Source organism: Salmo salar, chromosome 04, assembly GCF_965601325.2.
Source record: "Salmo salar chromosome 04, fSalSal1, whole genome shotgun sequence".
NCBI classification, from domain to species: Eukaryota; Metazoa; Chordata; class Actinopteri; order Salmoniformes; family Salmonidae; genus Salmo; species Salmo salar.
Genome location: NC_138294.1, coordinates 17,071,179 through 17,095,926, shown reverse-complemented (window position 1 = coordinate 17,095,926; position 24,748 = coordinate 17,071,179). Strand labels below are relative to the sequence as shown.

The window sequence follows — 24,748 nt, the reverse complement described above, 5'->3', positions numbered from 1 at the left end:
ATCCCATGTTCCTTTCTCATTTGACTTTGCTGTTGAATGTTGAATATAACATGCAATAAGTGTTGACTAATTTTCATACTTGTAGTTACTATTTGTGGCTCTGAGTGTAATCCATGTAGCTTCATTAATATATATATTTTTTACTCTAAGGCTGCGTTTAGACAGGCAGCCCAATTCTGATATTTGTATCACTAAATGGTCTTTTGCTTAATCAGATCAGCTTTTTTGCTTATAATTGGTTGAACGATCAGAATTTGGCTGCCTGTGTAAATGCAGCCAATGACCCTCGAATTCAAATCTGGACCTCGAAGCCAGTTCCACTGCTTTTTATTTTTCATTGTTCCCCTCTAATCAGGAACTTATTTAGATGTAACAGAAAACCAGTAGCAGTCTGGCCCTTGTAGTGTAGGATTTGAATAACCCTGCTGTAATTGTGGTCCTAGGCAGACGGGTTGCCTTCCACATTAACAATGTTCCAGTGCTGTTGTTGTAGGTAAGGTAACAATCCCTTCGGATCATCCTGTGGCCTCATTCTGACACAATAGCTAAACAAAAGGATTGGTCATCAGTATAAATTACATATTGAATGTATCATATATTTATCATATTTCTGTCTTCTGAACTTGCTTTGTAGAGACGACAGTCTTATTTACAAAGCAGAGGTGTTCACTGGAGAAATGCTGTACGCCGGCACAATGAACAGTATCTATATACAACTCCGTGGCACAATGGATTCAAGCCATCGCATCTGCCTCCCAAAAAGTAGATTCATTGGGGGCCACCCCCGAGGGGCTGTGAGTAACCCATTGCTACAACTTTCCTTCCTTTGACCATCTGTCCATTTGGGTGACAAAATCTAAATCCATTCACATTATTTTCATTCTTATGACTAGCATACACTAAGCTAACATGTGGAATTGTTTAAGGACCCCTTAAGGTATCCCCAAAAATATTTGATGAAACATTGAGTTTGGCCTTACTGCTCTTAGCCCATAGAAAACATCATACATGGATGAACAGATTATCTAAAGAAAGTGTGTTCTGAAGTGTCTGTCCTATATCTGAGAGATATAAGAAAGATCAGGAAACTATTTATATATATGGTTTTTACATGTATTTATCCCCTTATTTTAGGTACTAAACTATCTTCATATATACTTACATTCATTTTTTGTAACTGGTTCCACACTACCTTTAAACTAGTCTTGTGACGCTTGCAGGCTTCCTAGAGCAAAACACATGTTTGTGATAGTCTCATCTTTCCATAGAGGGGTCATAATAGTTTGCAGGCCAAACCCTTCGGAAGCTACAGACGTTTTTGTGAGAAGACCGATTTTTGGGATGTCTCATGGTCTGACAAACACAGCTCTAGCTCTGCCATCTTTCACCCTAGATGCTGAAGGGTGACATCGGCGGATGTGATGAATTTAGACGCAGTCCATGTAAAAAATTCTCTCTAGCTTAAACTGATGGATTTTGATGGGGATTTTTGTTTATGCTAATTCGATTTCCGCAGGGGCGCAGACATAGACATGAGGAGGGTTTAAACTGGTTGGAACAAGGGGAGAGAGTACATCCCAAAAACTGTCAGCCAAGTTCTCCAAAAAGTTGTATTATGTGCAACCAGAGATTCTGGGTTCGAGCCCAGGCTTAGCCGCAGCCGGCCGTGACCGGGAGGCTCATGGGGCAACGCACAATTGGCCCAGCTTTGTCAGGGTTAGGGAGGGTTTGGCCGGCAGGGATATCCTTGTCTCATCGCGCACTAGCGACTCCTGTGGTGGGCCGGGCGCAGTGCAGGCTGACTAGGTCGCTAGGTGTACGGTGTTTCCTCCGACACATTGGTGCGGCTGGCTTCCGGGTTGGATGTGCGCTGTGTCAATAAGCAGTGCAGCTTGGTTGGGTTGTGTTTCGGAGGACACATGGCTCTCGACCTTCGCCTCTCCAGAGTCCGTACGGGAGTTGCAGCGATGAGACAAGACAGTAACTACTACCAATTGGATACCACGAAATTGGAGAGAAAAAGGGGTAAAAGAATAAAAAATAGTCATAAAAAAAATATGTTGTATTATACCCAGTGGCGATCCGTCATTCAGGGCATGTTTTGAGCCCCACTGGGCATGTTTTGAGCCCCAATTAAATAAATTATTGCTTTTTTTGAAGGGGGGGGGGGTGGGTTCCTGTTTCGCATGTTATTTTGGCATTAATACGTGTCACCTATTAGTTAGCAAAAACAATGCAAAATAAAACACACAATTATTGAGGTAATAAAGCCTCCATACAAAAATGTTCTATTTTTTGCCTTCTTGAGTAAGGCAGCTCCAAAATGCAGGTGTTTCAGCCTAGCTCAGTGCTTTCTGTAGTGGTGGGGCAGCCAGCGGAAAATACAGAGCATAGGGGTTGTTAATATTCTCTAGTTGCGCCGTGAGTGGCTCAGTGTTCTGTCATTCATGGGGTTACGTGGTTGACTGCACCTGCAGCTGCACCTGCAGTCAACCACGTACCTCCACCAAGAGCACCTGCTCTTCAGCGCCCTATGGACAACCTCGCCGCTACACCAAGAGCACTCGTTCTCCAGCTCATTTACCCGACCGTGGGACAGAAGATGTTTGCTCCCACACTCACAACTCTGGGCCTCCCATCCTATTCTAACCCTCTCTCGCTGGCTTTGTATTCATATTAGCTGATAAAATTGCTGTACAATATGATCTTGTTGACATCTGATGCACATTCAAATGTCATAAAAAAATCAACACTGAAAAGCTCTCCCTGACCTCTGCCATGCCCTGATTTTATTACTGCGGATGATATCTGGAAATGTGCATTACTGAGACATGGTTAAGAAAGACTGTTTTGAACACTGATAACCTTTCTGGATATAACCTTTTTCCGCAAGATAGATCTTCCAGTGGTGGTGGAGTGGCAATCTTTACCAAAGAACACCTTCAGTGCTTGGTTGTCTCATAATTGGTTTTGCTGGTTTTCAGCGTTAAGCTTTCAAATAGCTCTTTGTTGATTGTTGCTGGTTGTTATTGTCCACCATCAGCACCGGCCTGTAACCTACTTGCCCTTACAGTAAGTATGAATTTGTCCTCATAGGTGACCTAAACTGGGACATGATTAAACCACCGGACCAAGTCTTAAAACAATGGGACTCCCTAAATCTCTCTCGGATCATTACCAACCCCAAACACCCAGAAAAGGCTCCTCTCCTTGATGTTATCCTCACAAATAATCCTGATATGTATTGTAGTGGAAGTTCTACTCAGGGACACTCAAAGTCAATATTAAATGAATAATCCTTCATTACCAGCGCACTGGAGAGGTTCCAACCAACTCAATGCACCAAGTACAATGGACGATTAGGAGCTCTCTCTTCTGGGGCAGTCCTGTTATCCCTTATATTGTGGTTACAGACATGTTACATAGTTTATAGAGTTGGTTCCGGCATGTGTCTGGCACAGTCTCCTATCTTAACTGAAAGAACATATTCTGGGCGTTCTGCCAGATGGTCCTAAGGAGGGGGTCATGTCGCCCCCCCCACCCCCACCTCTTTACCAAGCACAGGCAGGAACCAAGGATTATTTATGACACTAAGACAAGATGAACATTTTCAAGGCTGTCTCTTCACATTATAAAAATGTTCCATCACAGTATCATACTGGTGTTTTCTGTAATAACCTTAGTGATCACTGTTTCACGGCTGCTCAGTTAAATGACTTGTCCGGATTTGTCATAGACGCTTGGAAGGCAGCCACAGTGCGTCCTTTATTTAAAGTGGGAGCTCATGCTGATCCTAACTGTTAGAAAAAGTTTTGGAAACACTTGTAGTATTCTCTCTGGTATGCAATCTGGTTTCCGCTCAGGTTATGGATATGTCACTGATTACCATCTCTGAGGGTTTAGAGCTTGAGATAGTCACCTCTTATAAGTACTTGGGAGTATGGTTAGACAGTACAATGTCCTTCTCTCAGCCGATATATCCAAGCTGCAGGCTAAGGTTAAATCTAGACTTGGTTTCCTCTATCGTAATCGCTTTTCACCCCAGCTGCCAAACTAACCCTGATTCAGATGACCATCCTACCCATGCTAGATTACGGAGACATCATTTATAGATTGGTAGGTAAGGGTGTTCTCAAGCCGCTAGATATTCTTTACCATTCGGCCATCAGATTTGCCACCAATGCACCTTATAGGACAAATCACTGCACTCTACACTCCTTTAAACTGGTCATCTCTGTATACCCGGCACAAGACACACTGGTTGATGGTTATTTATAAAAGCCTCTTAGGCCTCACTCCACTCTATCTGAGATACCCACTGCAACCCTCAACCTCCACATACAGCACCTGTTCTGCCAGTCACATTCTGTTAAAGGTCCCCAATGCACACACAGTACATCCCTGGGTCCCTCCTCTTCTCAGTTCGCTGCAGCTAGCAACTGGAACGAGCTGCAAAAAACACTCAAACTGAACAGTTTTATCTCCATCTCTACATTCAAAGACTCAATTATGGGCACTCTTACTGACACTTGTGGCTGCTTCGCGTGATGTATTGTTATCTCTACCTTTTTATCCTTCGTGCTGTTGTCTGTGCCAAACGATGTTTGTACCTTGTTTGTGCTGCTACCATGTTGTGCTGCTGCCATGTTGTGTTGCTACCATGTTGTGCTGATGTTGTGTTGCTATTGTACCATGTTGTGTTGTCATGTTGTGTTGTCTTTCTTTATGTAGTGTTGTGGTGTTTCTTTTGTCGTGATGGGTGTTGTTTTTTTAATCCCCTGTCCCCACAGGAGGCCTTTAGCCTCTTGGTAGGCAGTCATTTTAAATAAGAAGTTGTTCTTAATTCACTTTCCTAGTTAAATAAAGGTTAAAAATATATATCCTATAGACAACCGCGCACCTACACCAAGAGGACTCGCTCTCCACTGTCCTATGGTCAACCATGCCCCTCCTCAAGAACAACCGCTCTTCATTGTCCTACGAACAAGAACACCTCTACCTACCTCGAGCATCAAGCTCCCCCTTCACCTAGCTACATGAACTACCCATTCCCTTACAATACAATCTTTAAAACTATATTGAAGGTGTGGTCTGTACCTAGTGAACAAAGTATTAAACCCCCTGAACTGTTCCAAATGCCAAATTAAAGCTACATTATGGGATTTAACAAATCTCCAGACGAGCTTCAATGCCATACAACACTCCTTCCGTGGCCTCCCAACTGCTCTTACATGCTAGTAAAACGAAATGCATGCTCTTCAACCGATCGCTACCCGCACCCGCCTGCCCGACTAGCATCACTGCTCTGGACAGTTCTGACTTAGAATATGTGGACAACTACAAATACCTAGGTGTCTGGCTAGACTGTAAACTCTCCTTCCAGACTCATATTAAGCATCTCCAATCCAAAATTAAATCTAGAATCGGCTTCCTATTTCGCAACAAAGCCTCCTTCACTCATGCTGCCAAACATACCCTCGTAAAACTGACTATCCTACCGATCCTTGAGTTCGGCGACGTCATTTACAAAATAGCCTCCAACACTCTACTCAGCAAACTGGATGCAGTCTATCACAGTGCCATCCGTTTTTGTCACTAAAGCCCCATATACTACCCACCACTGCAACCTGTAAGCTCTCGTTGGCTGGCCCTCGCTTCACATTCGTCGCCAAACCAACTGGCTCCAGGTCATCTATAAGTCTTTTCTAGGTAAAGCTCCGCCTTATCTCAGCTCACTGGTCACCATAGCAACACCCACCCGTAGCACACGCTCCAGCAGGTATATTTCACTGGTCATCCCCAAAGCCAACACCCCATTTGGCCGCCTTTCCTTCCAGTTCTCTGCTGGAACGAATTGCAAAAATCACTGAAGTTGGAGACTTATATCTCCCTCACTAACTTTAAGCATCAGCTGTCAGAGCAGCTTACCGATCACTGCAGCTGTACACAGCGCATCTATAAATAGCCCATCCAACCAACTACCTACCTCATGTTTTTCTGCTCTTTTGCACACAAGCATTTCTACTTGCACATCCTCATCTGCACATCTATCACTCCAGTGTTAATTGCTAAATTGTAATTACTTCGCCACTATGGCCTATTTATTGCCTTACCTCCTTACTTCATTTGCACACAGTATATACAGATTTGTCTATTGTGTTATTGACTGTACGTTTGTTTATCCCATGTGTAACTCTGTGTTGTTTTTGTCGCACTGCTTTGCTTTATCTTGGCCATGTCGCAGTTGTAAATGAGAACTTGTTCTCAACTGGCCTACCTGGTTAAATAAAGGTGAAATAAAAAATAAATTTTAAAAATTTAAAGATTGAATAACAACAAAACAAACAGGCTCAACTTAGTCAACGTTGAGAGAAAGTTGTTTGTTTGCTGGGATCATTCTAACATGTCATCTATCTCTCTGTAGGTGATTGAGCTTGATGTGCCCTGTCCTTCCTCCCTGGGCCATCTGGAGTTTGTGGTGCTGGAATCAGAGCCATACCTCCCATTCTGCTTCCTCAACAATGACTGGTTCTGCTCTAAAGTTGTGGTGACCACACCAGAAGGAGACACGGCCAACTTCCCCTGTTACCACTGGATCTCAGGCCATGAGCGTCTGGTGTTCAGAGAGGCCACTGGTCAGTATGTTGGTATATAGATCATTGTCTAGGTTAAGTTCTGAGTATACCTGCTGTGCCTATTATATATCAGCTAGCTGAATGTAATTTGTAGTTTATTTTGAAATGTGTGTCAAAGGGGCCATTTTTATGGAATAATGGTGGATGTACTTTATATGGCTTAAGACGTTGATCAATCCCCCCAAAACATGAAAATAATCATACTTTATGGCATTTTGTTGATAAGGTAAACTGATATTCAATGAGACCTGGCCAGAGGCCATAGAAGAGAGAAAGAAGGAGCTACAGAGTCGGCGAAAGGTGTACAGGTGAGAGGCTGGTTCTGAGACCTTGAAACTGAATTCCTAAGATGCAGAAACAATTCAAAACAACATCAAAACGCTTTTGACTCAGCACTTTTAGAGCGCAATGAACTAAAGTGGTACAAACATGAAAGTAACAAAATGTGCACCTACTGTCTTTTAAAACACACTGTTGGGACCGAAGTTATTATAGTAAACTAAAACAAATATTATGAAAAAACTATTTCCTAAACTGAAATAAAATGATTAAGAAATCAGTTTGAAAAACTATACTGAAACTATTATCTTTGCCTCTAAAACATACTAAAACAAAAATCATCAAATTATGTTCAGCTGCAGTTTGTTTTTCTACTAAACTTTAGGCAAAAATCTAAATGGGTTTTAAAAGTTCTGAATTGGATGGGTAAATGCTGCCAGGAAAATGGCGACGTTTCAAATAGGCCTAACTAGATCACCACTATTACTAGGTATTAGTAGATAACACATGTGCAATGACTTCATTTGATGTTTTTTTCCCTCTTTCTGTCAGGTAAAGGTACTTTATTCTTCTTACAGTAGTCAATTTAATAATGTTGACATACTGCTTTACTCATCTCATGTATATGCAGTATTCTCTTCTACTGTATTTTAGTCAATGCAACTCCGACATTGCTCGTCCTAACATTTATATATTTCTTAATTCCATTATTTTACTTTTAGATGTGTGTATTGTTGTGAGTTGTTAGATACTACTGTACTGTTGGAGATAGGAGCACAAGCATTTCGCTACACCCGCGATAACATCTGCTAAATATGTGGATGTGACCAATACAATTTGATTTGACTACTAAGGTTAAAAAAAAGCATTGGGTTGCTGTTAACATGGGAAAGTCACATTGAGATTGACTTTATAATTTAAATCTAACCTAGACTATGACCTGACCCATCACCTTATTTAAAACTGCCCCCCAGTGGCAAGAAGTGAAATCCCCCAAAAACACTCAAACTATAGTCCAACACATAAATGTCTTCTAGCCTCCCACGCATAGGCTACTTTCTGTCCCTTACACAAACACTAAAACCAAAATAGTATAAAAATGAAATAGAAACGTTTTTATCAAATGAAAAATGAATCTAAACTAGAAAATCAAGTCTGAAAATGATTTGAAACTAAACAGGTTATTATTATTTCTTTGTTTAAATATCCAAAATAAAAACAAAGAACTATAATAGCCTTGTTTGGGACTGAACCCTATGTACGTACAGTTTTATCCAAGCAATATCGAAGCTCTCTTGCAACTCTTTTATGTGGAGTGACCCCTCTCGCTATTGAGACTGGTCGATACACAAACACTCCCTTAAACATCTATGTACTTTTTTTTTTTTACAGTGGTTCCATTGAAACAGATGCTCATGTCTTGCTTCACTGTGGGTTATACAACAACATTAGACAGGATGTGTTTCTTCAGCTGTCCAGTCAAAATTATTATTTTAACAGTCTAGATGAAAATAATAAATTACATCTTCAAGTAACAATTATGTAAATGCGACTTATCCTCCAATGGAGACTTCTTTATAAGTGCCTAATTTTTGTTTATGCATACATGTGTACAGATGTAATGTATTATAGATCACGCCTCTACTGTACCATGTTTGACTATGATTGTTTTTAGTGTCTCAACTCAATTTGAGTGGTCCACAATGTATAAAAAAACGGTAGTGTATAGTTGTAGCATTTGTGGAATAACATAATTTTTTCGAAACAATAAACTCTAAACTCCAAAGAAACAAATAACTCTTAAACACAGATACATTTATGTGAAGTCACCTAAGCTACCATTTTGTATGTAATGGTGAACGACAGGCTGTGTATCCCGTCTTGATTTATCATGTCTATTCCCTTCAGTTGGAGTATATATGCCGAGGGTCTACCTGAAATAATGAAAGTTGACAGCGCTTCTGATCTCCCTGCTGAGGTCCGCTTCTCTTTCACCAAGGACTTTGAGTTCATCTTCACAGCAGTCGAAGCGTAAGTTGGAGCACTGGTTTTCAAAATAGTTTTGATTACTGTAAAACAGTCACATTTTGCTCTTCCCAGAGTACCCCTGAAGTATACCCCCTCGTGTGCATTTTACCTGTAGGCCTATGCTCTTGTGAGTCTTCGCAAGTACCACCTGAGTATAGGACAAGTATCCCCAGGGGAACATGGAACCCAGGTTGAGAACCATAAGATGCAGCACCAGGAAATGAATTAGATATTTAATCATCTCTATTGGCATATCCCCAACACACCTTTAAAAATACTTCCTTTACAGTGAGATGAGATTGTCCTACACCAGTTCAGGTAATTGTGAAATTATGAGATGTTGGGAATGTGGCCATCAGGGTTGTGGTGGAATGTAGATTATAGGAATGATGCCAGTAATAACACCCTCAGGCAAGGTTTTCCTAAATTAATTTGTTTTTTTGCCACTCAAATCATGCCTGAAATCGTATCAAATAACAAGCCAATTAACCATTTAGCAGACATTATGACCAAATAGCTGAACTTTTCACCAAATCAAATGCCGATTGACACATAATATTAAGGATATGTGGCCTGTGAATTAATCGATCACCCTAGGGGGAGGATGTAGATGATGAAGAGTAGTGGACCTAGCACAGAGCCCTGGGGGACATCCTGGCATTGTTAGCACCATTCTCTAATCAACTGCACCATCTTTCTCATGTTGAAGTAAAGTTCCTCCTCTATCCTGGCAGATTGGTGTCACTAAAACTAGAAACCCATTCCACCAACAAGAAACAATGGAAGAGCCTAGATGAACTCAGTCACGTTTTCAATGGACACAAGACTGACGTCTATGGTAAGTTGGTCTCAGTCTTAAAAAAGGCAGCATTCAAATAGCTCACTGGAATCATTAGCATCTCATTATTATTTTGCACAAAGTTTCATTTTACACATGATCATTTTGTTTTTTTTCTAGAATATGTCGAAAAGAACTGGAAGGAGGACACGTTTTTTGGGTACCAGCTTCTGAATGGCCTCAACCCCATGATGATCCATCGCTGCTCCAAGCTTCCAGAGAACTTCCCCGTCACAGAAGACATGGTGAAGGCTTCCCTTTTCGGAAAAAACCTTGAAGCAGAAATTCAGGTTTGTAAAAATGGAGTAATACATGTCATTCATCATTCTGTTGTTGCTCTAGTGGTTTCTTCCTCAGGAAATTGTGTGTAGTACAGTACAATATGTTGTACATTGTGTCAGTACACTTCCTTTGGCATGGTGGTGTTGTTGGCAACATCTGCCTCCCTAACTCATTAATGTCCTAACCTAAACAGAAAGGCAACATCTTCCTGGTTGACTACAAGCGTCTACATGGAGTGACAGCAAACGTGATCCACGGGAAACAGCACTTCTTGGCTGCCCCACTCTGCTTGCTCTATGTGACCCCAGAAGAGAAGCTCATTCCCATCGCAATCCAGGTACATCTCACATAAGAATGAGATCTTTACTTCCGAAACCCAAATTAAATCATCTTAACAGAATGTTTGCCACTGGGAGTTCTCTTGAACCAAAAGGAGTCCCATAAATGGACATAAATATGCCCAGAAAATAACTAATTGACCAGAAAGCAAAAAGCATGAGGAAAACATATACTGTTAGCCTAAAACTAAGGATTTGGGGGTTTCGTGATTGATATTATATCCAATGTCTGCATGAACCATACAGGCAACACTCGTTTTAAGCAAACAACTATTAAACTTCCGTATGTCTTTAAATTGTAACAATATACACATTCTCAATTAATGAAGCAAGCCATGATTGTTCTGCTTCCTTTCACAGCTGAAGCAGGATCCTGGAGAAGACAACCCCATCTTCCTTCCTACTGACTCTGAGTATGACTGGCTCCTGGCCAAGATCTTTGTGAGGAACTCCGACTTCGCCGAACACGAGCTGAACTTTCACCTGCTGAGGACTCACCTGCTGGCTGAGGTATTTGCCCTGTCGACACTGCGCAACCTACCAATGGTGCATCCCATCTACAAGGTACATACCTGCTGCTGTGCATGCAGACACTGAGTTTGTTTTCAACTTTTATAACAATACAGTTGTGTGAGTTCTCATTTTCCTATTAACTCAATACTTTTAACATGATTAAGAGAACCTGAAGTATTTGGAAATAAATGTATTCATTGTATGTATTTTTTGTAATTGAAAGAAGCAGTAGGTTGTTTGTAGTACAGTACAATACATAGCATTTTTAGGTGTGAATTTCATGTACGATCGTTCCATCTTTCTCCATAGCTCCTGATCTCTCACTTCCGCTACACTCTGCAGATCAACACTCTGGCTAGACAGGCCCTCATATCAGAGAAGGGTTTGATCACAGAGGTACTGCCTATTCCATTCTTATAGTGTTCTATAATACGTTAATACTTGTGGAATGTCACAGTGCTAGTGGAAACTGATTCAAAAGCATAAGAGAGCTCTGTGTTAAAAAAAGAAGCACCATGCTTTCCGCATGCTTATGAATGCACCGCTGATACAATCCATTTCCACTAGCATTGTTACATTCTCCAAAAATGATTATTCTGGACGTTCTTAAATTACCAGCTAACTTATTTAAAAACTGTTCGGATTAAACAACATGCAGTACATCTAAAATAAGGCCTTCTAAACACTATACGATTATACAATTGTAACTTTTGTTACGTTCCCCAGCAAAAATGTCACTGAAACAGAAGGGTGAACGAACAGAGTCACTGACCAACAACCACAACAAAACAGGTGGGGTTTTAGGAGGGGTTCTGAAAGACACTATGGGGGTGACCACTGGGAGTTGACTAGTAACAACAACTGGAACCTAAAAGACACCCACCATGAGCTCCGACAAAGTTTGCCCAAGAAGAGGGAAACAAAAGAAAAACCCACATCAAACTTACAGACAGGAAGCAAACCAAAAAGGTGGAGCAAAACGAAATCAGACAAAGGAATGTTTTTCTAGAACTCAAATAGGGAGCACCACACCTAAAGGTGTTGACCCTCCACATATCTCAAGACATCTGGAGCACTGGGCCACCCACTCTTAAATAGCACCTGGGCCAGCACCGGTGAAACACCATCCCACTAACAAGATGGCAACCAGCATAGGTGTAGCACATACTGTCTAATGAGGTGACACTAATCAGTGCGCCCTACATGCTAACGAGCTATACTGTATGTGCTAAAGTCCAACCTCAAAACATAAATGGAAAAATCAAAGCCTGTAACACATTTGACACTGAGCTGGTTATCGTTTTGAGATGTACACCTAGTGACACATACCCGGTAGAGTAAATTGATCATCAGGCTGAACTGTCAGGCGTTGCCTAGTGACACATACCGCGGTAGAGTAAATTGATCATCAGGCTGAACTGTCAGGCGTTGCCTAGTGACACATACCGCGGTAGAGTAAATTGATCATCAGGCTGAACTGTCAGGCGTTGCCTAGTGACACATACCGTGGTAGAGTAAATTGATCATCAGGCTGAACTGTCAGGCGTTGCCTAGTGACACATACCCGGTAGAGTAAATTGATCATCAGGCTGAACTGTCAGGCATTGTTGTGATACATCTCTGCGAACCTCTCAACCGTAAAACTTGAATTAATAAACGGGAGGATTGTTTAGCAACAAAACCGATGCATGCGCAATTTGAGGGCAAAACAATTGTCAACGCCAAAGGATTATTGACAACTTTAACTATATTTTGTCTCCAAACGTTTATTGAAAACATAAATACATTTGCACAATAAGCACTTGTCTCTCAAATATATCGTTACAGTTGTTGGTTAGCTAGTTAGAGAATTGTAGCCATATTAGCATAGCCATATTAGTATAGATGTGATAAGTTAAAACACCTCAAAACAAGACATGCTATCAAGGACAAAATAAAACTAGCTGAAACAAGCCACCTGCGATTCCCCACATGGTAGCTTCTTGTCATTGTTGCTAGCTATCTGACCGTTCAGACTCATACCACACAGCCATCTGCCCCATCGATGCGTGTGCATAATTTTTGTGATATCAGGCAACCTGTCTTTGTCGCTTAAACCACAGAGCTGCCCTGGCGTCTGTCATTAACAAGTTCTGTCTCCGATAACCCTATTTGATATTTAAAACACTGATCGCCATTAGAACCCAACTGCATGTCCTATTATATGACACAAGGGGAGAAGTGCTAGGTTTTTCTCACTGGTTACATAAACCATGTTTCCATCCAACCATTTTATGTGGCTGAATTACCCAACAGGCTTGATGGAAACAGCACATTTTAGTAAAAATAATAATAAATACTGTCAAATAAAACAAAATACAATTAGACAAGGGTGGATATTTTTTTTCTCTGTGAAATAGATTATGCCATGATTAAAAAAAGGTGAACTCTCCCTTTAACCCATCTTGAAGAATGCCAGTGTAGGAGGTCCAGGGATGATGGAGTTCCTGAAGAAAGCGGTGGCCTCATTGACCTACAGCTCCCTCTGTATGCCGGAGGACATCATTGCACGTGGTCTGGAGTCAATCCCCAACTTCTTCTACAGGGAAGATGGACTCAAGCTGTGGGCCATCGTTCACAGGTAGTTTGTGTACAGGTCTCTTGAGTTTTGTGGTGAAAAAAATCCAAGATCTGTCAATTTGACAGCACAATTAGATTTGTGCATTATAAGGAGGCTAGTTCATGCAGCTACATTTTTGCTCAGTTTACTAAACTCTAGTTAACTCTGGTCTACTCCTTCCTCCAAAGTAAATCATGCTGCCAGATTATAATGAGGTTTACGGTCTTTTTTGCAAAGATTTGTGCTCTTTTGCACGATGACAATGTAGCCCATAATATCAGTGCTGGGTCATTCCATGAAATGAGTGCCTTTTGTGTACCTTTGATATTTTTAAAGCCTGTTATATTAAAGCTATATTAAATAGACCTCATGGAAAAAATTATATTTTTTATATGAATAAAGTGTTGCTAAAGTGAAAAAATTCTGCATTTTAACATGTCCCTCTGTGCATCCTCTGTGACTTCTAGGAAGATATTTTACCCACTTAACCTCAACATTTCTACAACTTTTCACCATCATTTTAAAGTTTTAGTTATTTTATTGCTTTGACAAAGTAATATCTGAAGATTATTATATATTTCACATGATTAGTGATCAATTAAGTAAAAAAAAAACGGTTCCTAATTTTAAGGTCAATCCTGTTAAGTGAACTGAACTCTTTTTAAAATGGTGAAACAATTTTTTGTTAACTATTTTTTTCGTAAAGAAACATTGAACATCTAGTCAAATCATAACCATTTGACTAGATGTCAAAAGCATAACACTTCAACCCAGTTACCCATAGACAGACAGGCTAGAAATGTTTTCACAATTATTATTATTTTTAAATGAAGCTTACATTCCTGGGTCGCTCGTCTTTTCAGTTCGCTGCAGCTAGCGACTGCAACGAGCTGCAACAAACACTCAAACAGGACAGTTTTAGCTCCATCTCATCATTCAAAGTCTCAATCATGGACACTTACTGACAGTTGTGGCTGCTTTGCGTGATGTATCGTTGTCTCTACCTTCTTGCCCTTTGTGCTGTCGTCTGTGCCTAGTTAAATAAAAATGCAATTGCCCCTCCCTGTTGCACAGAACAAGCTTCCATTCCCTGTCACCGTGAGATTTATAGCTGATTTAAGAGAAAATCGTCAAAACACTTACGGTTAACCCTGTTACTTTGTTCGACACTTCATAGGCATTTACTATAATATTTTTACTTTTATTAAACCTCTGATATATTTTTTTTATTAAGTTTAACATGTGCTCTTTATGACAATGTTAAAATTAGGTGAAATTAAAATCACCAAGTTACACTACTCATAAGCACCTAACTGGTGGAACAGCCCTGTGTTTTGTCATAGTGTTTTGCTAATACCGGATGTTGTCATGTGGTTTTGTATAGGTTTGTTCAGAAAGTGATTAGTCACTACTACACCTGTGACTCAGACGTCCAGAAGGACTGTGAACTGCAGAACTGGATCAAGGATATCTTCTTCCATGGGTTCCTGGCAGAAACCAGCACAGGTTACACTTTTCTCATTTAAAAGACACACTAGCTCTTTCTCAACTCTTAATCATAAGTCTACATCAGTGCAATACAAATGTACAGATCTGATTTGTTGATGAATGTTTCTGATAATATGTAATATCCAGAAACGTAATATCCAGAAAATTCCAAGTGATTCCATACAGTATCTACTGTAGGTTTGAAACCAATTGGCATCAGATTTTCATGTGAATATTCTAAAATCTTTTTTCAAATTTTCCCACCAGTGGTGTTTCCACCAAATGGACTTGTTGCAGATAAAAATCAGTGCATGATGACAAAATGTACTTTTTCACAAGTTTTAAAAAAAATCTCAAGTTCAATGTGTTTCCATCACATTTTTATCTCTATCGATAGTTTTGTCACAAACTGTTGCGTTATATAGCAAATGTGCCTACTCTGGTCTTGCCACGTGCGCTCTAGCCAACAGCTGGCAGATACAGTGAGGATGGGGGTAGTCTACATTATGAGATTATTATGGATTTTTATTTGTCAAACGGCAGTCAAGCATCTATCATCATGTCACCAGAATAAACCCCTTGATAATAAGTAGCATCAAGCTCATCACCGTGCACTTTCACCACCCTGGGAAGTTCATCATAACTTATTTCATCTGTAGCATGTTGCTGAAATGTGTATGCTAAAAATGAGTGGCTGTGTCAGTTCCTGGAACCATAACCACGGAAAGCGAGGTCCGGCCCGTTGCAGCTCTATAAACTTCCCACAGTAACCAAGTCGTAGTGGACCGAACACCATATCATTGCGTGACTCCAAGTTTTCTTGGATATGATGGTTATTATATCAATATTTGCACAAAAGATATTTACACTGCCATTTCTTGCATAATTAATTTGACCGACACACAAATATCCCACAATGTCGAACGAACAAATGATCTGTCGTCATTTATTGTAATTGTACCGAAACTTCCTGTTTCCATCACAGCTGTCATTACTTTTTTTATACAGTATGACTTACATAAAAGCTGTGGATGGAAACATAGTTACAGAAACTAATGTCATTTCATGGTTGTTTTAATGGTGGATGGATGACTCTGTGGATACAAACTGGATGGAGACTGATTACTCTTTGTTTTTTTATCTTTAACTGAACACTGTTACAAGCATTCATGAACTGCCATTCTTCCTGTTCTCTTCCGACAATTAACAAACATCTGACCAATCAGAATAACGCAAAGTAGTTGCAAGGTAGATAATCAATTACCATTCCAATTCACCACACTGTAGAACTAACAACAGTGGCTTAGAAAATAACTCTCATACAATAATCTTACATTTCTTCCCCCCTCCCCCTAGAAAAACGTCCCCGTTTCTACATTCGATAAGAAAAAAATAATACTGCTGGAGGTCCAAAGATCTGTAGACTTCTCACTTCAGTACATAGACTCCCCTGTCACTTAAGAGACTAACTCGGCGGCAACCTGGGTGCTCAGATGAACTTTGCTCCAGTACTGCTGGTTGGGGTGTAGACATCTGGTCTACTGAGGGGTCAGGTGGGTCAATGTCTGATGGGCTGGGCAAGAAGGGTCCTGACAAGGGGCCTGGTGAGGCACAGGGGGATCCAAGGACATCTCAGGTAATTAATTAGTGTTCCCATGTCTCACAAGGCCTTGAGGATCTGAAGGGTAAGGCACCTGACAAGGCTGTCAGGGTCAGTGGTCGAGGAGGTGCAAGAAAGTGTTCCACAGGCTCATTCGTTCCAGGTCGGGGTACAGGTGAGGTGTACGGTCTTAAACGATTTTAGTGGATCACTTGGGTCTTGGTAGATTGGTCCAGCAGGTACCTGATCCTGTAGATTACACCAGGGTCCTCTTCTGTAGATCCAAGGCACTCCTCAAAGGGACCTTTCCAGTTATGTGAAAGCTTCTGACGTGCTATTGTAGGGTCTTTAAGTCACACAAGGTCTCCTGGGTTGTAGAGGTATGTGTATGACATTTGTCGTAGTTGCATTTTGGTTGAAAGTGAGCATGTTCTCTGTTCTGTGTGGGAGATCCAAAGGGCAGACTGGACCATGTCGGTGAGTTGAGCTGTATAATCTGCTGGCAATCCCGGTGTAGAGATGGACCGCTGCAGTCCAGAGGGGAACAGTAGCTTGGCTGACATCATCGCTTCTCAACCATGTGTCAGATCTGTTGTAGAGGGAGTGCTGGTGTTGTAGGCCAGGGCAAGTTGGTTGAGGCCCTCGTCACCAGGCTGTTGGGGCAGTGTCTTGGTCAGGAGATCGATGAGTGTCCGATTTTAAATTGTTCCACCATCCCATCACATTGTGGATGATATGGGCTGGTTCTGGTCTTCTTAACTCCCAGCAACTGACAAAGTTCTCGGACGATGTCTGCCTCAAACGGATGTTCTTGGTCAGTGTTCAAGGTCTCTGGTACGCCATGTTCGCTGACAAAGTTCTTGAAAAGACAGTGCTGGTCTTTCATGGCACAGAGGTTGACATACTTTGAAAAGTAATCCTGCACCACAAACACAAAGTGTGAAAAAAAATGTACTTTTTTTGGAAAATGTATTTATAATGAAATGCAGAAATATCTACTTTACATACGTATTCACACCCCTGAGTCAATACATGTTAGAATAACCTTTGGCAACAATTACAGATGTGAGTCTTTCTGGGTAAGTCTGTAAGGGCTTTGCACACCTGGATTGTACAATATTTGCCCATTATTCTTTTCCAAATTCTTCAAGCTCGTCGGGTGGCAGGTAGTCTAGTGGTTAGAGCATTGGTCCAGTAACCGAAAGGTTGCAGATCGAATCTCTGAGCTGACGGGGTAAAAATCTGTCGTTCTGCCCCTCAACAAGACAGTTACTCCACTGTTCCTAGGCCATCATTGTAAATAATAATTTGTTCTTAACTGACTTGCCTAGTTAAATAAAAGCTCCGATTGTTTGTTGTTCATTGCTAGACAACCATTTTCAGGTCTTGCCATAGCAAATTAAAACACTCGGCCACTTAGGAACATTCACAGTCTTCTTGGTAAGCAACTTCAGTGTAGATTTGGCCTTGTGTTTTAGGATATTGTCCTGCTGAAAGGTAAATTAATCTCCCAGTGTCTGGCGGAAAGCAGACTGAACCAGGTTTTCTTCTAGGATGTTGCATGTGCTTATGTCCATTCTGTAAAAATGTTATCCTGAAAAACTCCCACTTCCTTAACAATTACAAGCATACCCATCATGATGTAGCCACCACTATGCTTGAAAATATGAAGAGTGGTACTCAGTTTGTGTTGTATTGGATTTGCCCTAAACATAATGCATCTTGGCATGCCTAAGTCCACTAGAATGGAACATTTTCAGTCAGCATATTTAGCAGTACAGCATGGTGTGCAAAGCTTATGCTGAAGATCCACTGTTGAAAACCAGTTGGAGCCAGACAGCCCATCCAAGGCATCGTTGACTCGCGGCAGTGGGTGAGAATCTTTTGATGGTCACAATATTTAGCTTTCTGTAATTCAAACAGAAAGGCCAGGATCGGTCCTTGTTGGGGACAGAACTACTGGCACAGCCCAAAGAATGTAGCTTCCTCCGATTACAACAGTCTTCAAGACTTTATCCACTTGGTTCTATATTTCCTGCCTTTGGTCTGGTGTCACACAGTAGGCCCGCTGTTTGACAGGCATTGCATTGCCTGTGCGGACACAACGTTTTATTAGGCCTGTTCGACCTTGGTCTTCTGAACTCTTGCTGAAGACGTCTGTGTACTTCTTGAGAAGCGATTTTAGTGACTGAACTTGAGCGGACGAAAAGTTAGTCTCAATCAATCAAATGTATTTATAAAGCCCTTTTTAAATCAGCACGTCACTATACAGAAACTCAGCCTAAAACCCCAAACAATGCAGATGTAGAGGCATGGTGGCTAGGAAAAACTCCCTAGAAATGCAGTAACCTAGGAAGAAACCAAGAGAGGAACCAGGCTCTGATGGGTGGCCAGTCATCTTCTGGCTGTGTGTGTGTGTGTGTGTGTGTGTGTGTGTGTGTGTGTGTGTGTGTGTGTGTGTGTGTGTGTGTGTGTGTGTGTGGAGAGAGAGAGAGTGAGGGAAACACACACACATCAGGTCCGGTGAACAGGTCAGGGTTCCATAGCCGCAGGCAGAACAGTTTTCAACCAGCAATTGAGTTGCGAGACTCTGCTGTAGAGCTCATCACTGCCCCTAACTGGGAGGGTGCCAGAGACAATTACTCGATGCCGACACATCTTTCTAGCGAATTTACACGCTGAAGCTATGATTGTTTCATCCTAACATTGTTGGTACCAATGTGGATAACAATATCCCCATACTCTCTATGCTCACCAGTTTTAGACTTAGCCAGCACCCTCTTCAGGTTAGCCTTTACGTCTGTAGCCCTGCTCCCTGTTAAACAGTGTATGATCGCTGGATGATCATTTTTAAGTCTAATATTGCGGTTAATGGCATCGCAAATGACTAGGGTTTTCAATTTGTCAGAGCTAATGTTTGGAGTCTTCCGCAGCTCAGAACCCTTAACGGGTGGAGGGGAGACTTGAGAAGGCTCGGCCTCTGACTCATTGCTTAATGGGGAGAACCGGTTTAAAGTTTCTGGCGGCTGAATGAGCGACACCGGTTGAGCATGCCGACAGCATTTCTTTCCAGGAGCCTTGAGAAAATTGTCCGGCTGTGGAGACTGTGCAGAGGGATTTATACTATTATCTGTACTTACTGGTGGCACAGGTGCCCTTGCCTAACAATTGCATCTGAAGCTGGGCTTGCAACACGGCTATCCTCACCATAAGGAGATAGTTCTCCTGTATATTATGAGTACAGCCACTGCAGTTAGATGTTACTACTTAGCTTTTTCGGCTGGTGGAGGTCCTGTAGAACCATGTCCAGATAAAGCATCCAGGGTGAAAATGCTGAATGAAGTAGAGCGAAGAAAAAACAAATAAGTTGTTAAATGTGTTAAATTCAGATTTTGATGAAGCTGTTATTAAAAGTAAAACTGAAAAGATTGGCAAGTAGCAACAAACAGCACAGCGGCATGGAGACAAGTCATCTATCTTCATAGAGGGTGCAGCAACATCCAGGGAAGGTGATGTGGTACAGCATGTCTTCCACAACTGATATCCAGTAGGGCATGTTGCTGTTGCAGGAAACCAAGCCTAGTATCACTGAATGGTGGGCCCCTCTGACAACTTGAAACTCATGCTTGAGATGTTCTTTCCCTAGGGGAAATGCATACCGACAAAGTCCAGGGAATGTCCATACATTGTCCATTGACAGAGTGAGCAAATGCAAAGGATGTCTTCATGGGGCGCTTTTCAGAGCTGGATGTGAAGTTCTGAAATCCTCACTTATGATGAAATGGTTGATCCTGTGTCAAGAAGAGCAGACACTTCAATTCCCTCAAAGATGGCAAGTACGTTAGCTGAAACACCCTCTGTGGAAGCCATCTTGTCACTTTCAATTTTGAATCATGGGGTGTCAACAGGGAGCTCTGACTGGCTGAAGTTTGCTCCTTAACAAACAACTAGTGATCGTTTCCCTGCTGTGTGGAACCAGACACGTTAGACTGCCTAATGTCTGTCAGGGGACTGGAAGTGTACACTGCGCCTGTAATGAGGGCTCACCTATCCCTCTATCCTTGGATATGGACTCGGGCTGTTGTGTCATCTGTCCCTTGCATCAGACTGGTGCCTGTAGTCTGGGTAGTGAAATCTTGGTGGGTAGTCTAGAGAGTAGTAGCGACAGCTTCCACCATCAGAGCTCCAATCACGTTGGCCTTGGCAGTACTCTGGAGAGGCAATAAATTACAGACGGTGACACTCTGGGCCACGGCATTCAGGTGAGTAGTAGGCTCATGATGGATGATGAGTTTGATGGTGTGGTGAGAAGCCGAGTGCTCTTCTGGCAGCATCATTGGATGGGGTGGATGTCCTGTCGGCCCAGAAGCCAAAACACTGTGTGAGGTTCTGGTTTTCCACCTGTAGCTGGCGTATTTCACTCTTCAGGCTATTCACAGTGAGAGTCAGCTATTTCAGAGCATGAAGGAGCTTCTCATCCGTGTCATTAGAACGAACCATAGCAACCTAGTCTGGGGTCTGTGCCACTGGCGGGTATGCAGCATGTAGTTGGAGAGCTGCACGTGTTCTTTCAAAGCAACTTGTGACGAGCAGGGCATCACCGATGTCCTCCGCTCCATTTTCATGAATCTTTGCCTGCAAGGCTGGGTCCAATCCGGCCGCAAAGTGGCGAAACTTCTCCCCTTCCTGTGCCTTGAGGTCATAGTCTGGGAAGGCCTCCAGAACCAACGAGTGATGTCAGCAATGTACACATCCAAGCTCTCACCAGGCTTCCTAGGGCGAGCAATCACATGTGTCAGAAAGAATGGAAGAGAGTGCTTGGGGCCAAGGGCTTCCTTGAGTTTGGTCTTGATAACAGAGTAGGTCTTCTGAACCATTAGCGAAAGGCTGTCCCAGTAGAGGAATGCTGAATCAGCTAGGTGTGTAGGCAATACTGAGGCTAGCACAGGTCCAACTCCATATCTGGCAGATTGTACATTGCCTGCACAGCCACTTCAAAGCGACAAGACCAGCAAGCAAACAACCTAGGTTCCATCTCCCTGAAAAGCTGGTGGTAGGTACATTTTCAGGCGCCGTGAGAAGTGATGGGGGGCTACAAAGTCAATAGCATTGTCCAAAGGTCCAGCTTGATTAGTATTGTCTAATGGTCCAGCTAGTTTAGCATTAGCCAGAGGTTCAGGGCTATTGTTGTTCAGAGATTCTGTTTCAGGCACGTTCCAAGAAATCAGCAAAAAGTTGGCAAATAAGCTTACAATTTTTTGCAAAAGTGACAAAAACTGCAGTAATCCTCTAAATCTCTCAGAAAAAGATAGTAGCTAGCTCTTACCAGCTGTCCAGATGAGTCCTTCATCCTTGTGCTATCTGGTGAAAGTATCTACAATGTCCATGGAAAAATACTTCCTGTTAGCTTACAACAATTAACAAACATCTGACCAATCAGAAGAGAGCAAAGTAGTTGCTAGGTAGATAACAATTACCATTCCACAAAAACATTGCTTATTCGGCTGTACGTTTCAATAAAACAAAGCATTTGTACACAATTAATATATTTCTGATTGACTCATTCCCTGACAACGAAGCAAAGCGAGCAGTGTACAATGATACATAATGTATCATGTGACTAGTTTTTGCAGCTGTCTGCGTTGGAGAGGGAGAGAGGGCAAACTCCACCAAATTAATTTCAATGTATGGAATCACTTGGGAATTTCAGGATTTTAGGTCAACTTCCCTTTCATGGTTAACATTCCAAAACTATATCCCGGATAATTAGCAAAATGTCAATACAGTGTCTGAATGAAGTGATTTACTGTACCTTCTCCATGCAGGAATCCCTCAGTCTTTCAGTTCAGTGACAGAACTGGTCAAGTTTCTCACCATGGTGATCTTCACAGTGTCTATCCAACATGCTGCAGTCAACAATGGACAGGTAATGAAACCTATTGTGTGATTTTAGTTTGCCGTGTTTCTGATGTATTATATTGGAAAAGCAAAGTAGTTTGATCAATTTTGCCATTGTCATTCCAGTTTGATTTTGGCGGCTGGATGCCCAACTTCCCCATCTCCCTGCAACAGCCTCCTCCCACCACTAAGGGGCAGTGTACTGAGAGCACAATGCTGAAGACCTTCCCTGACATCAATACCACCGTCAATGGCATGGCAGTTGTGTACCTTCTGAGCATGCAGTCCACTGACTATGTGAGTATATGAGAGAAACTGTATTAAAGTATATTCTATGACTTTAAAACATTTCATGACAATCCCAATCAAATCGTTTCCTTAGTAGTCATAATTAAAATATCCTCAGTGGTTCATGAAACAACAGTGTCCATGTTATTTCAAATTTCATCAACTCTCTTGCCTCCTTAGGTTGCTCTTGGAAATGGCTATCAGGATCACTTCAGCGAGAAGACCCCTCTGGAACTGATTCACGAAACTCGAGATGTGCTGAAGAAATTCAACTTTGAAATCCAAGGCAGGGATGTCTCTTTGCCCTTGCCATACACCTACCTGAATCCCAACAATGTGGAGAACAGTGTGGCCCTGTAAAATGAGTCAGTGGTCATATTTATTAGGCACCAAATGGAAGAAACACACAGATACAGGGAGAGACTACCTGGACTTGTCCAATAAGAACCACTTGTTTTCATTTTCCGTTGAAGCATGTTTTACAACCTTTTTCTACGGTGTGCCCTAATAAATGCAACCTACGTAATTGACTTTGGTTCAATTGTTAGATACATGTTGCACTTGAACTAGAACTTGAACTGAAACAAAAATATTATAAATCATATTTTACTTAACCCTTCTATTATGTTAGAAAAGACTATACACGATTGATGTTCTGGGCCAATTTGGTCCAGTATACAGTAAACAGAAATTACAGTAAGTACAGTTTCCCTTATCAAAATGGCTGAGGATCTGACTTTTCCCAGACCTTTTCTTAAAAAAAAATGTAGATCTCCTTCCCTTCACATTTCTCACTGTCAATCAAGAAGGATAATTCTTCAAGTTTTACCGGTGAAACATCCATGCAGTATCTGCATACCAACCATTTAATCTCAATCAGTTTGATCTTCTTGAGTTATACAGTGTTTCAAACTATCCTACAGTGTTGTTTTGAATGATGTACATTGTGTGAATTGTGGAGCAGATAGTGTTAATTGTAGCATAACCTACCTGTGTATTTTGCCTAGTGGACCTATTAAGTTTTGGCCACATGAGAGAAAAATGTCTTACAGTAATGTAATACTATGATATTATAGTCGGTTCATTATGTGATCTTGCAGACATTGATTCAGCTTTGATCCATCTTTATTAAACAGCACCATTCGCCAGAGTAGCCTGTTCTCTAAGAGCAGAGCAAGGACTGTGGTAAAGTAGAGAATTAACACACGCACAGAATGTGATGAGCAGAAGCTTCAGGATCTTTAGTCCGGAGAATAAAAGTTCAGGGAAAAGTCAGATCGTCAGCAACTCCGTTTTATTTAACCTTTACTCCACTTCCAATAAATGTTGCTCTGTGCAGGAAGCAGCTTGTTTCTAGGACACACCATTCAAGAGTTATAAAGGTCAAAGTGCGGGTCAAATTTACCCAGAACATTGTAGATGTCTCGTTTTTTGTTGTTGTACTGGGTTGTATTTTTACAAGTTCATTACTCCTACCTAGACAAGTAGATGAAGGGTCAAAAAATATTTTTGTGATTTCAATCAAAATATTCAGGCCAGCTTAAGGTTAAACGTTTGATTTTTGGGGTGGCAGGTAGCCTAGTGGTTAGACAGTTGGGCCAGTAACCAAAAGGTTGCTGGATTGAATCCCTGAGCTGACAAGGTAAAAATAAAAATGTGTTCTTAACTTACTTACGTAGTTAAATAAACATGAAAAAAATGACTTCTGTATCATCATCACACACTTTGGTCTAGTGTGGCACAATCAGTAGAGTGAACCTTAAAATAGCCATCAACTCCAATCCCCTAGGGTCATGGCTATCCAATTAGGATCAGAGACGGAAGTGGGAGCGAGAGACACCACTCGCTGTTTTTTTCTGGATCAATGAAAGTCAATGAACTATGTAGACCAGACTCAGCTGTTATTGCATTGGTGTCCAAATTAAGTAGACAGGAACTGACAAAAATAAATAAAGGAAACGA

At 41.5% G+C, this 24,748-nt stretch overlaps 1 protein-coding gene across 1 annotated transcript; it reads left to right on the top strand.

Annotated features, from left to right (window-relative positions):
* Positions 1-634: 634 nt before the first annotated feature.
* LOC106602285 (hydroperoxide isomerase ALOXE3) lies at positions 635-24,748 on the top strand. The gene is made up of 14 exons (XM_014194818.3): positions 635-794; positions 6,425-6,635; positions 6,862-6,943; positions 8,823-8,945; positions 9,677-9,780; positions 9,901-10,070; positions 10,256-10,399; positions 10,761-10,964; positions 11,223-11,309; positions 13,364-13,533; positions 14,897-15,018; positions 22,426-22,526; positions 22,625-22,795; positions 22,967-24,748. Exons 1-14 carry the CDS (start codon positions 678-680, stop codon positions 23,144-23,146), a joined length of 1,986 nt encoding a protein of 661 aa, XP_014050293.3. The 5' UTR covers positions 635-677; the 3' UTR covers positions 23,147-24,748.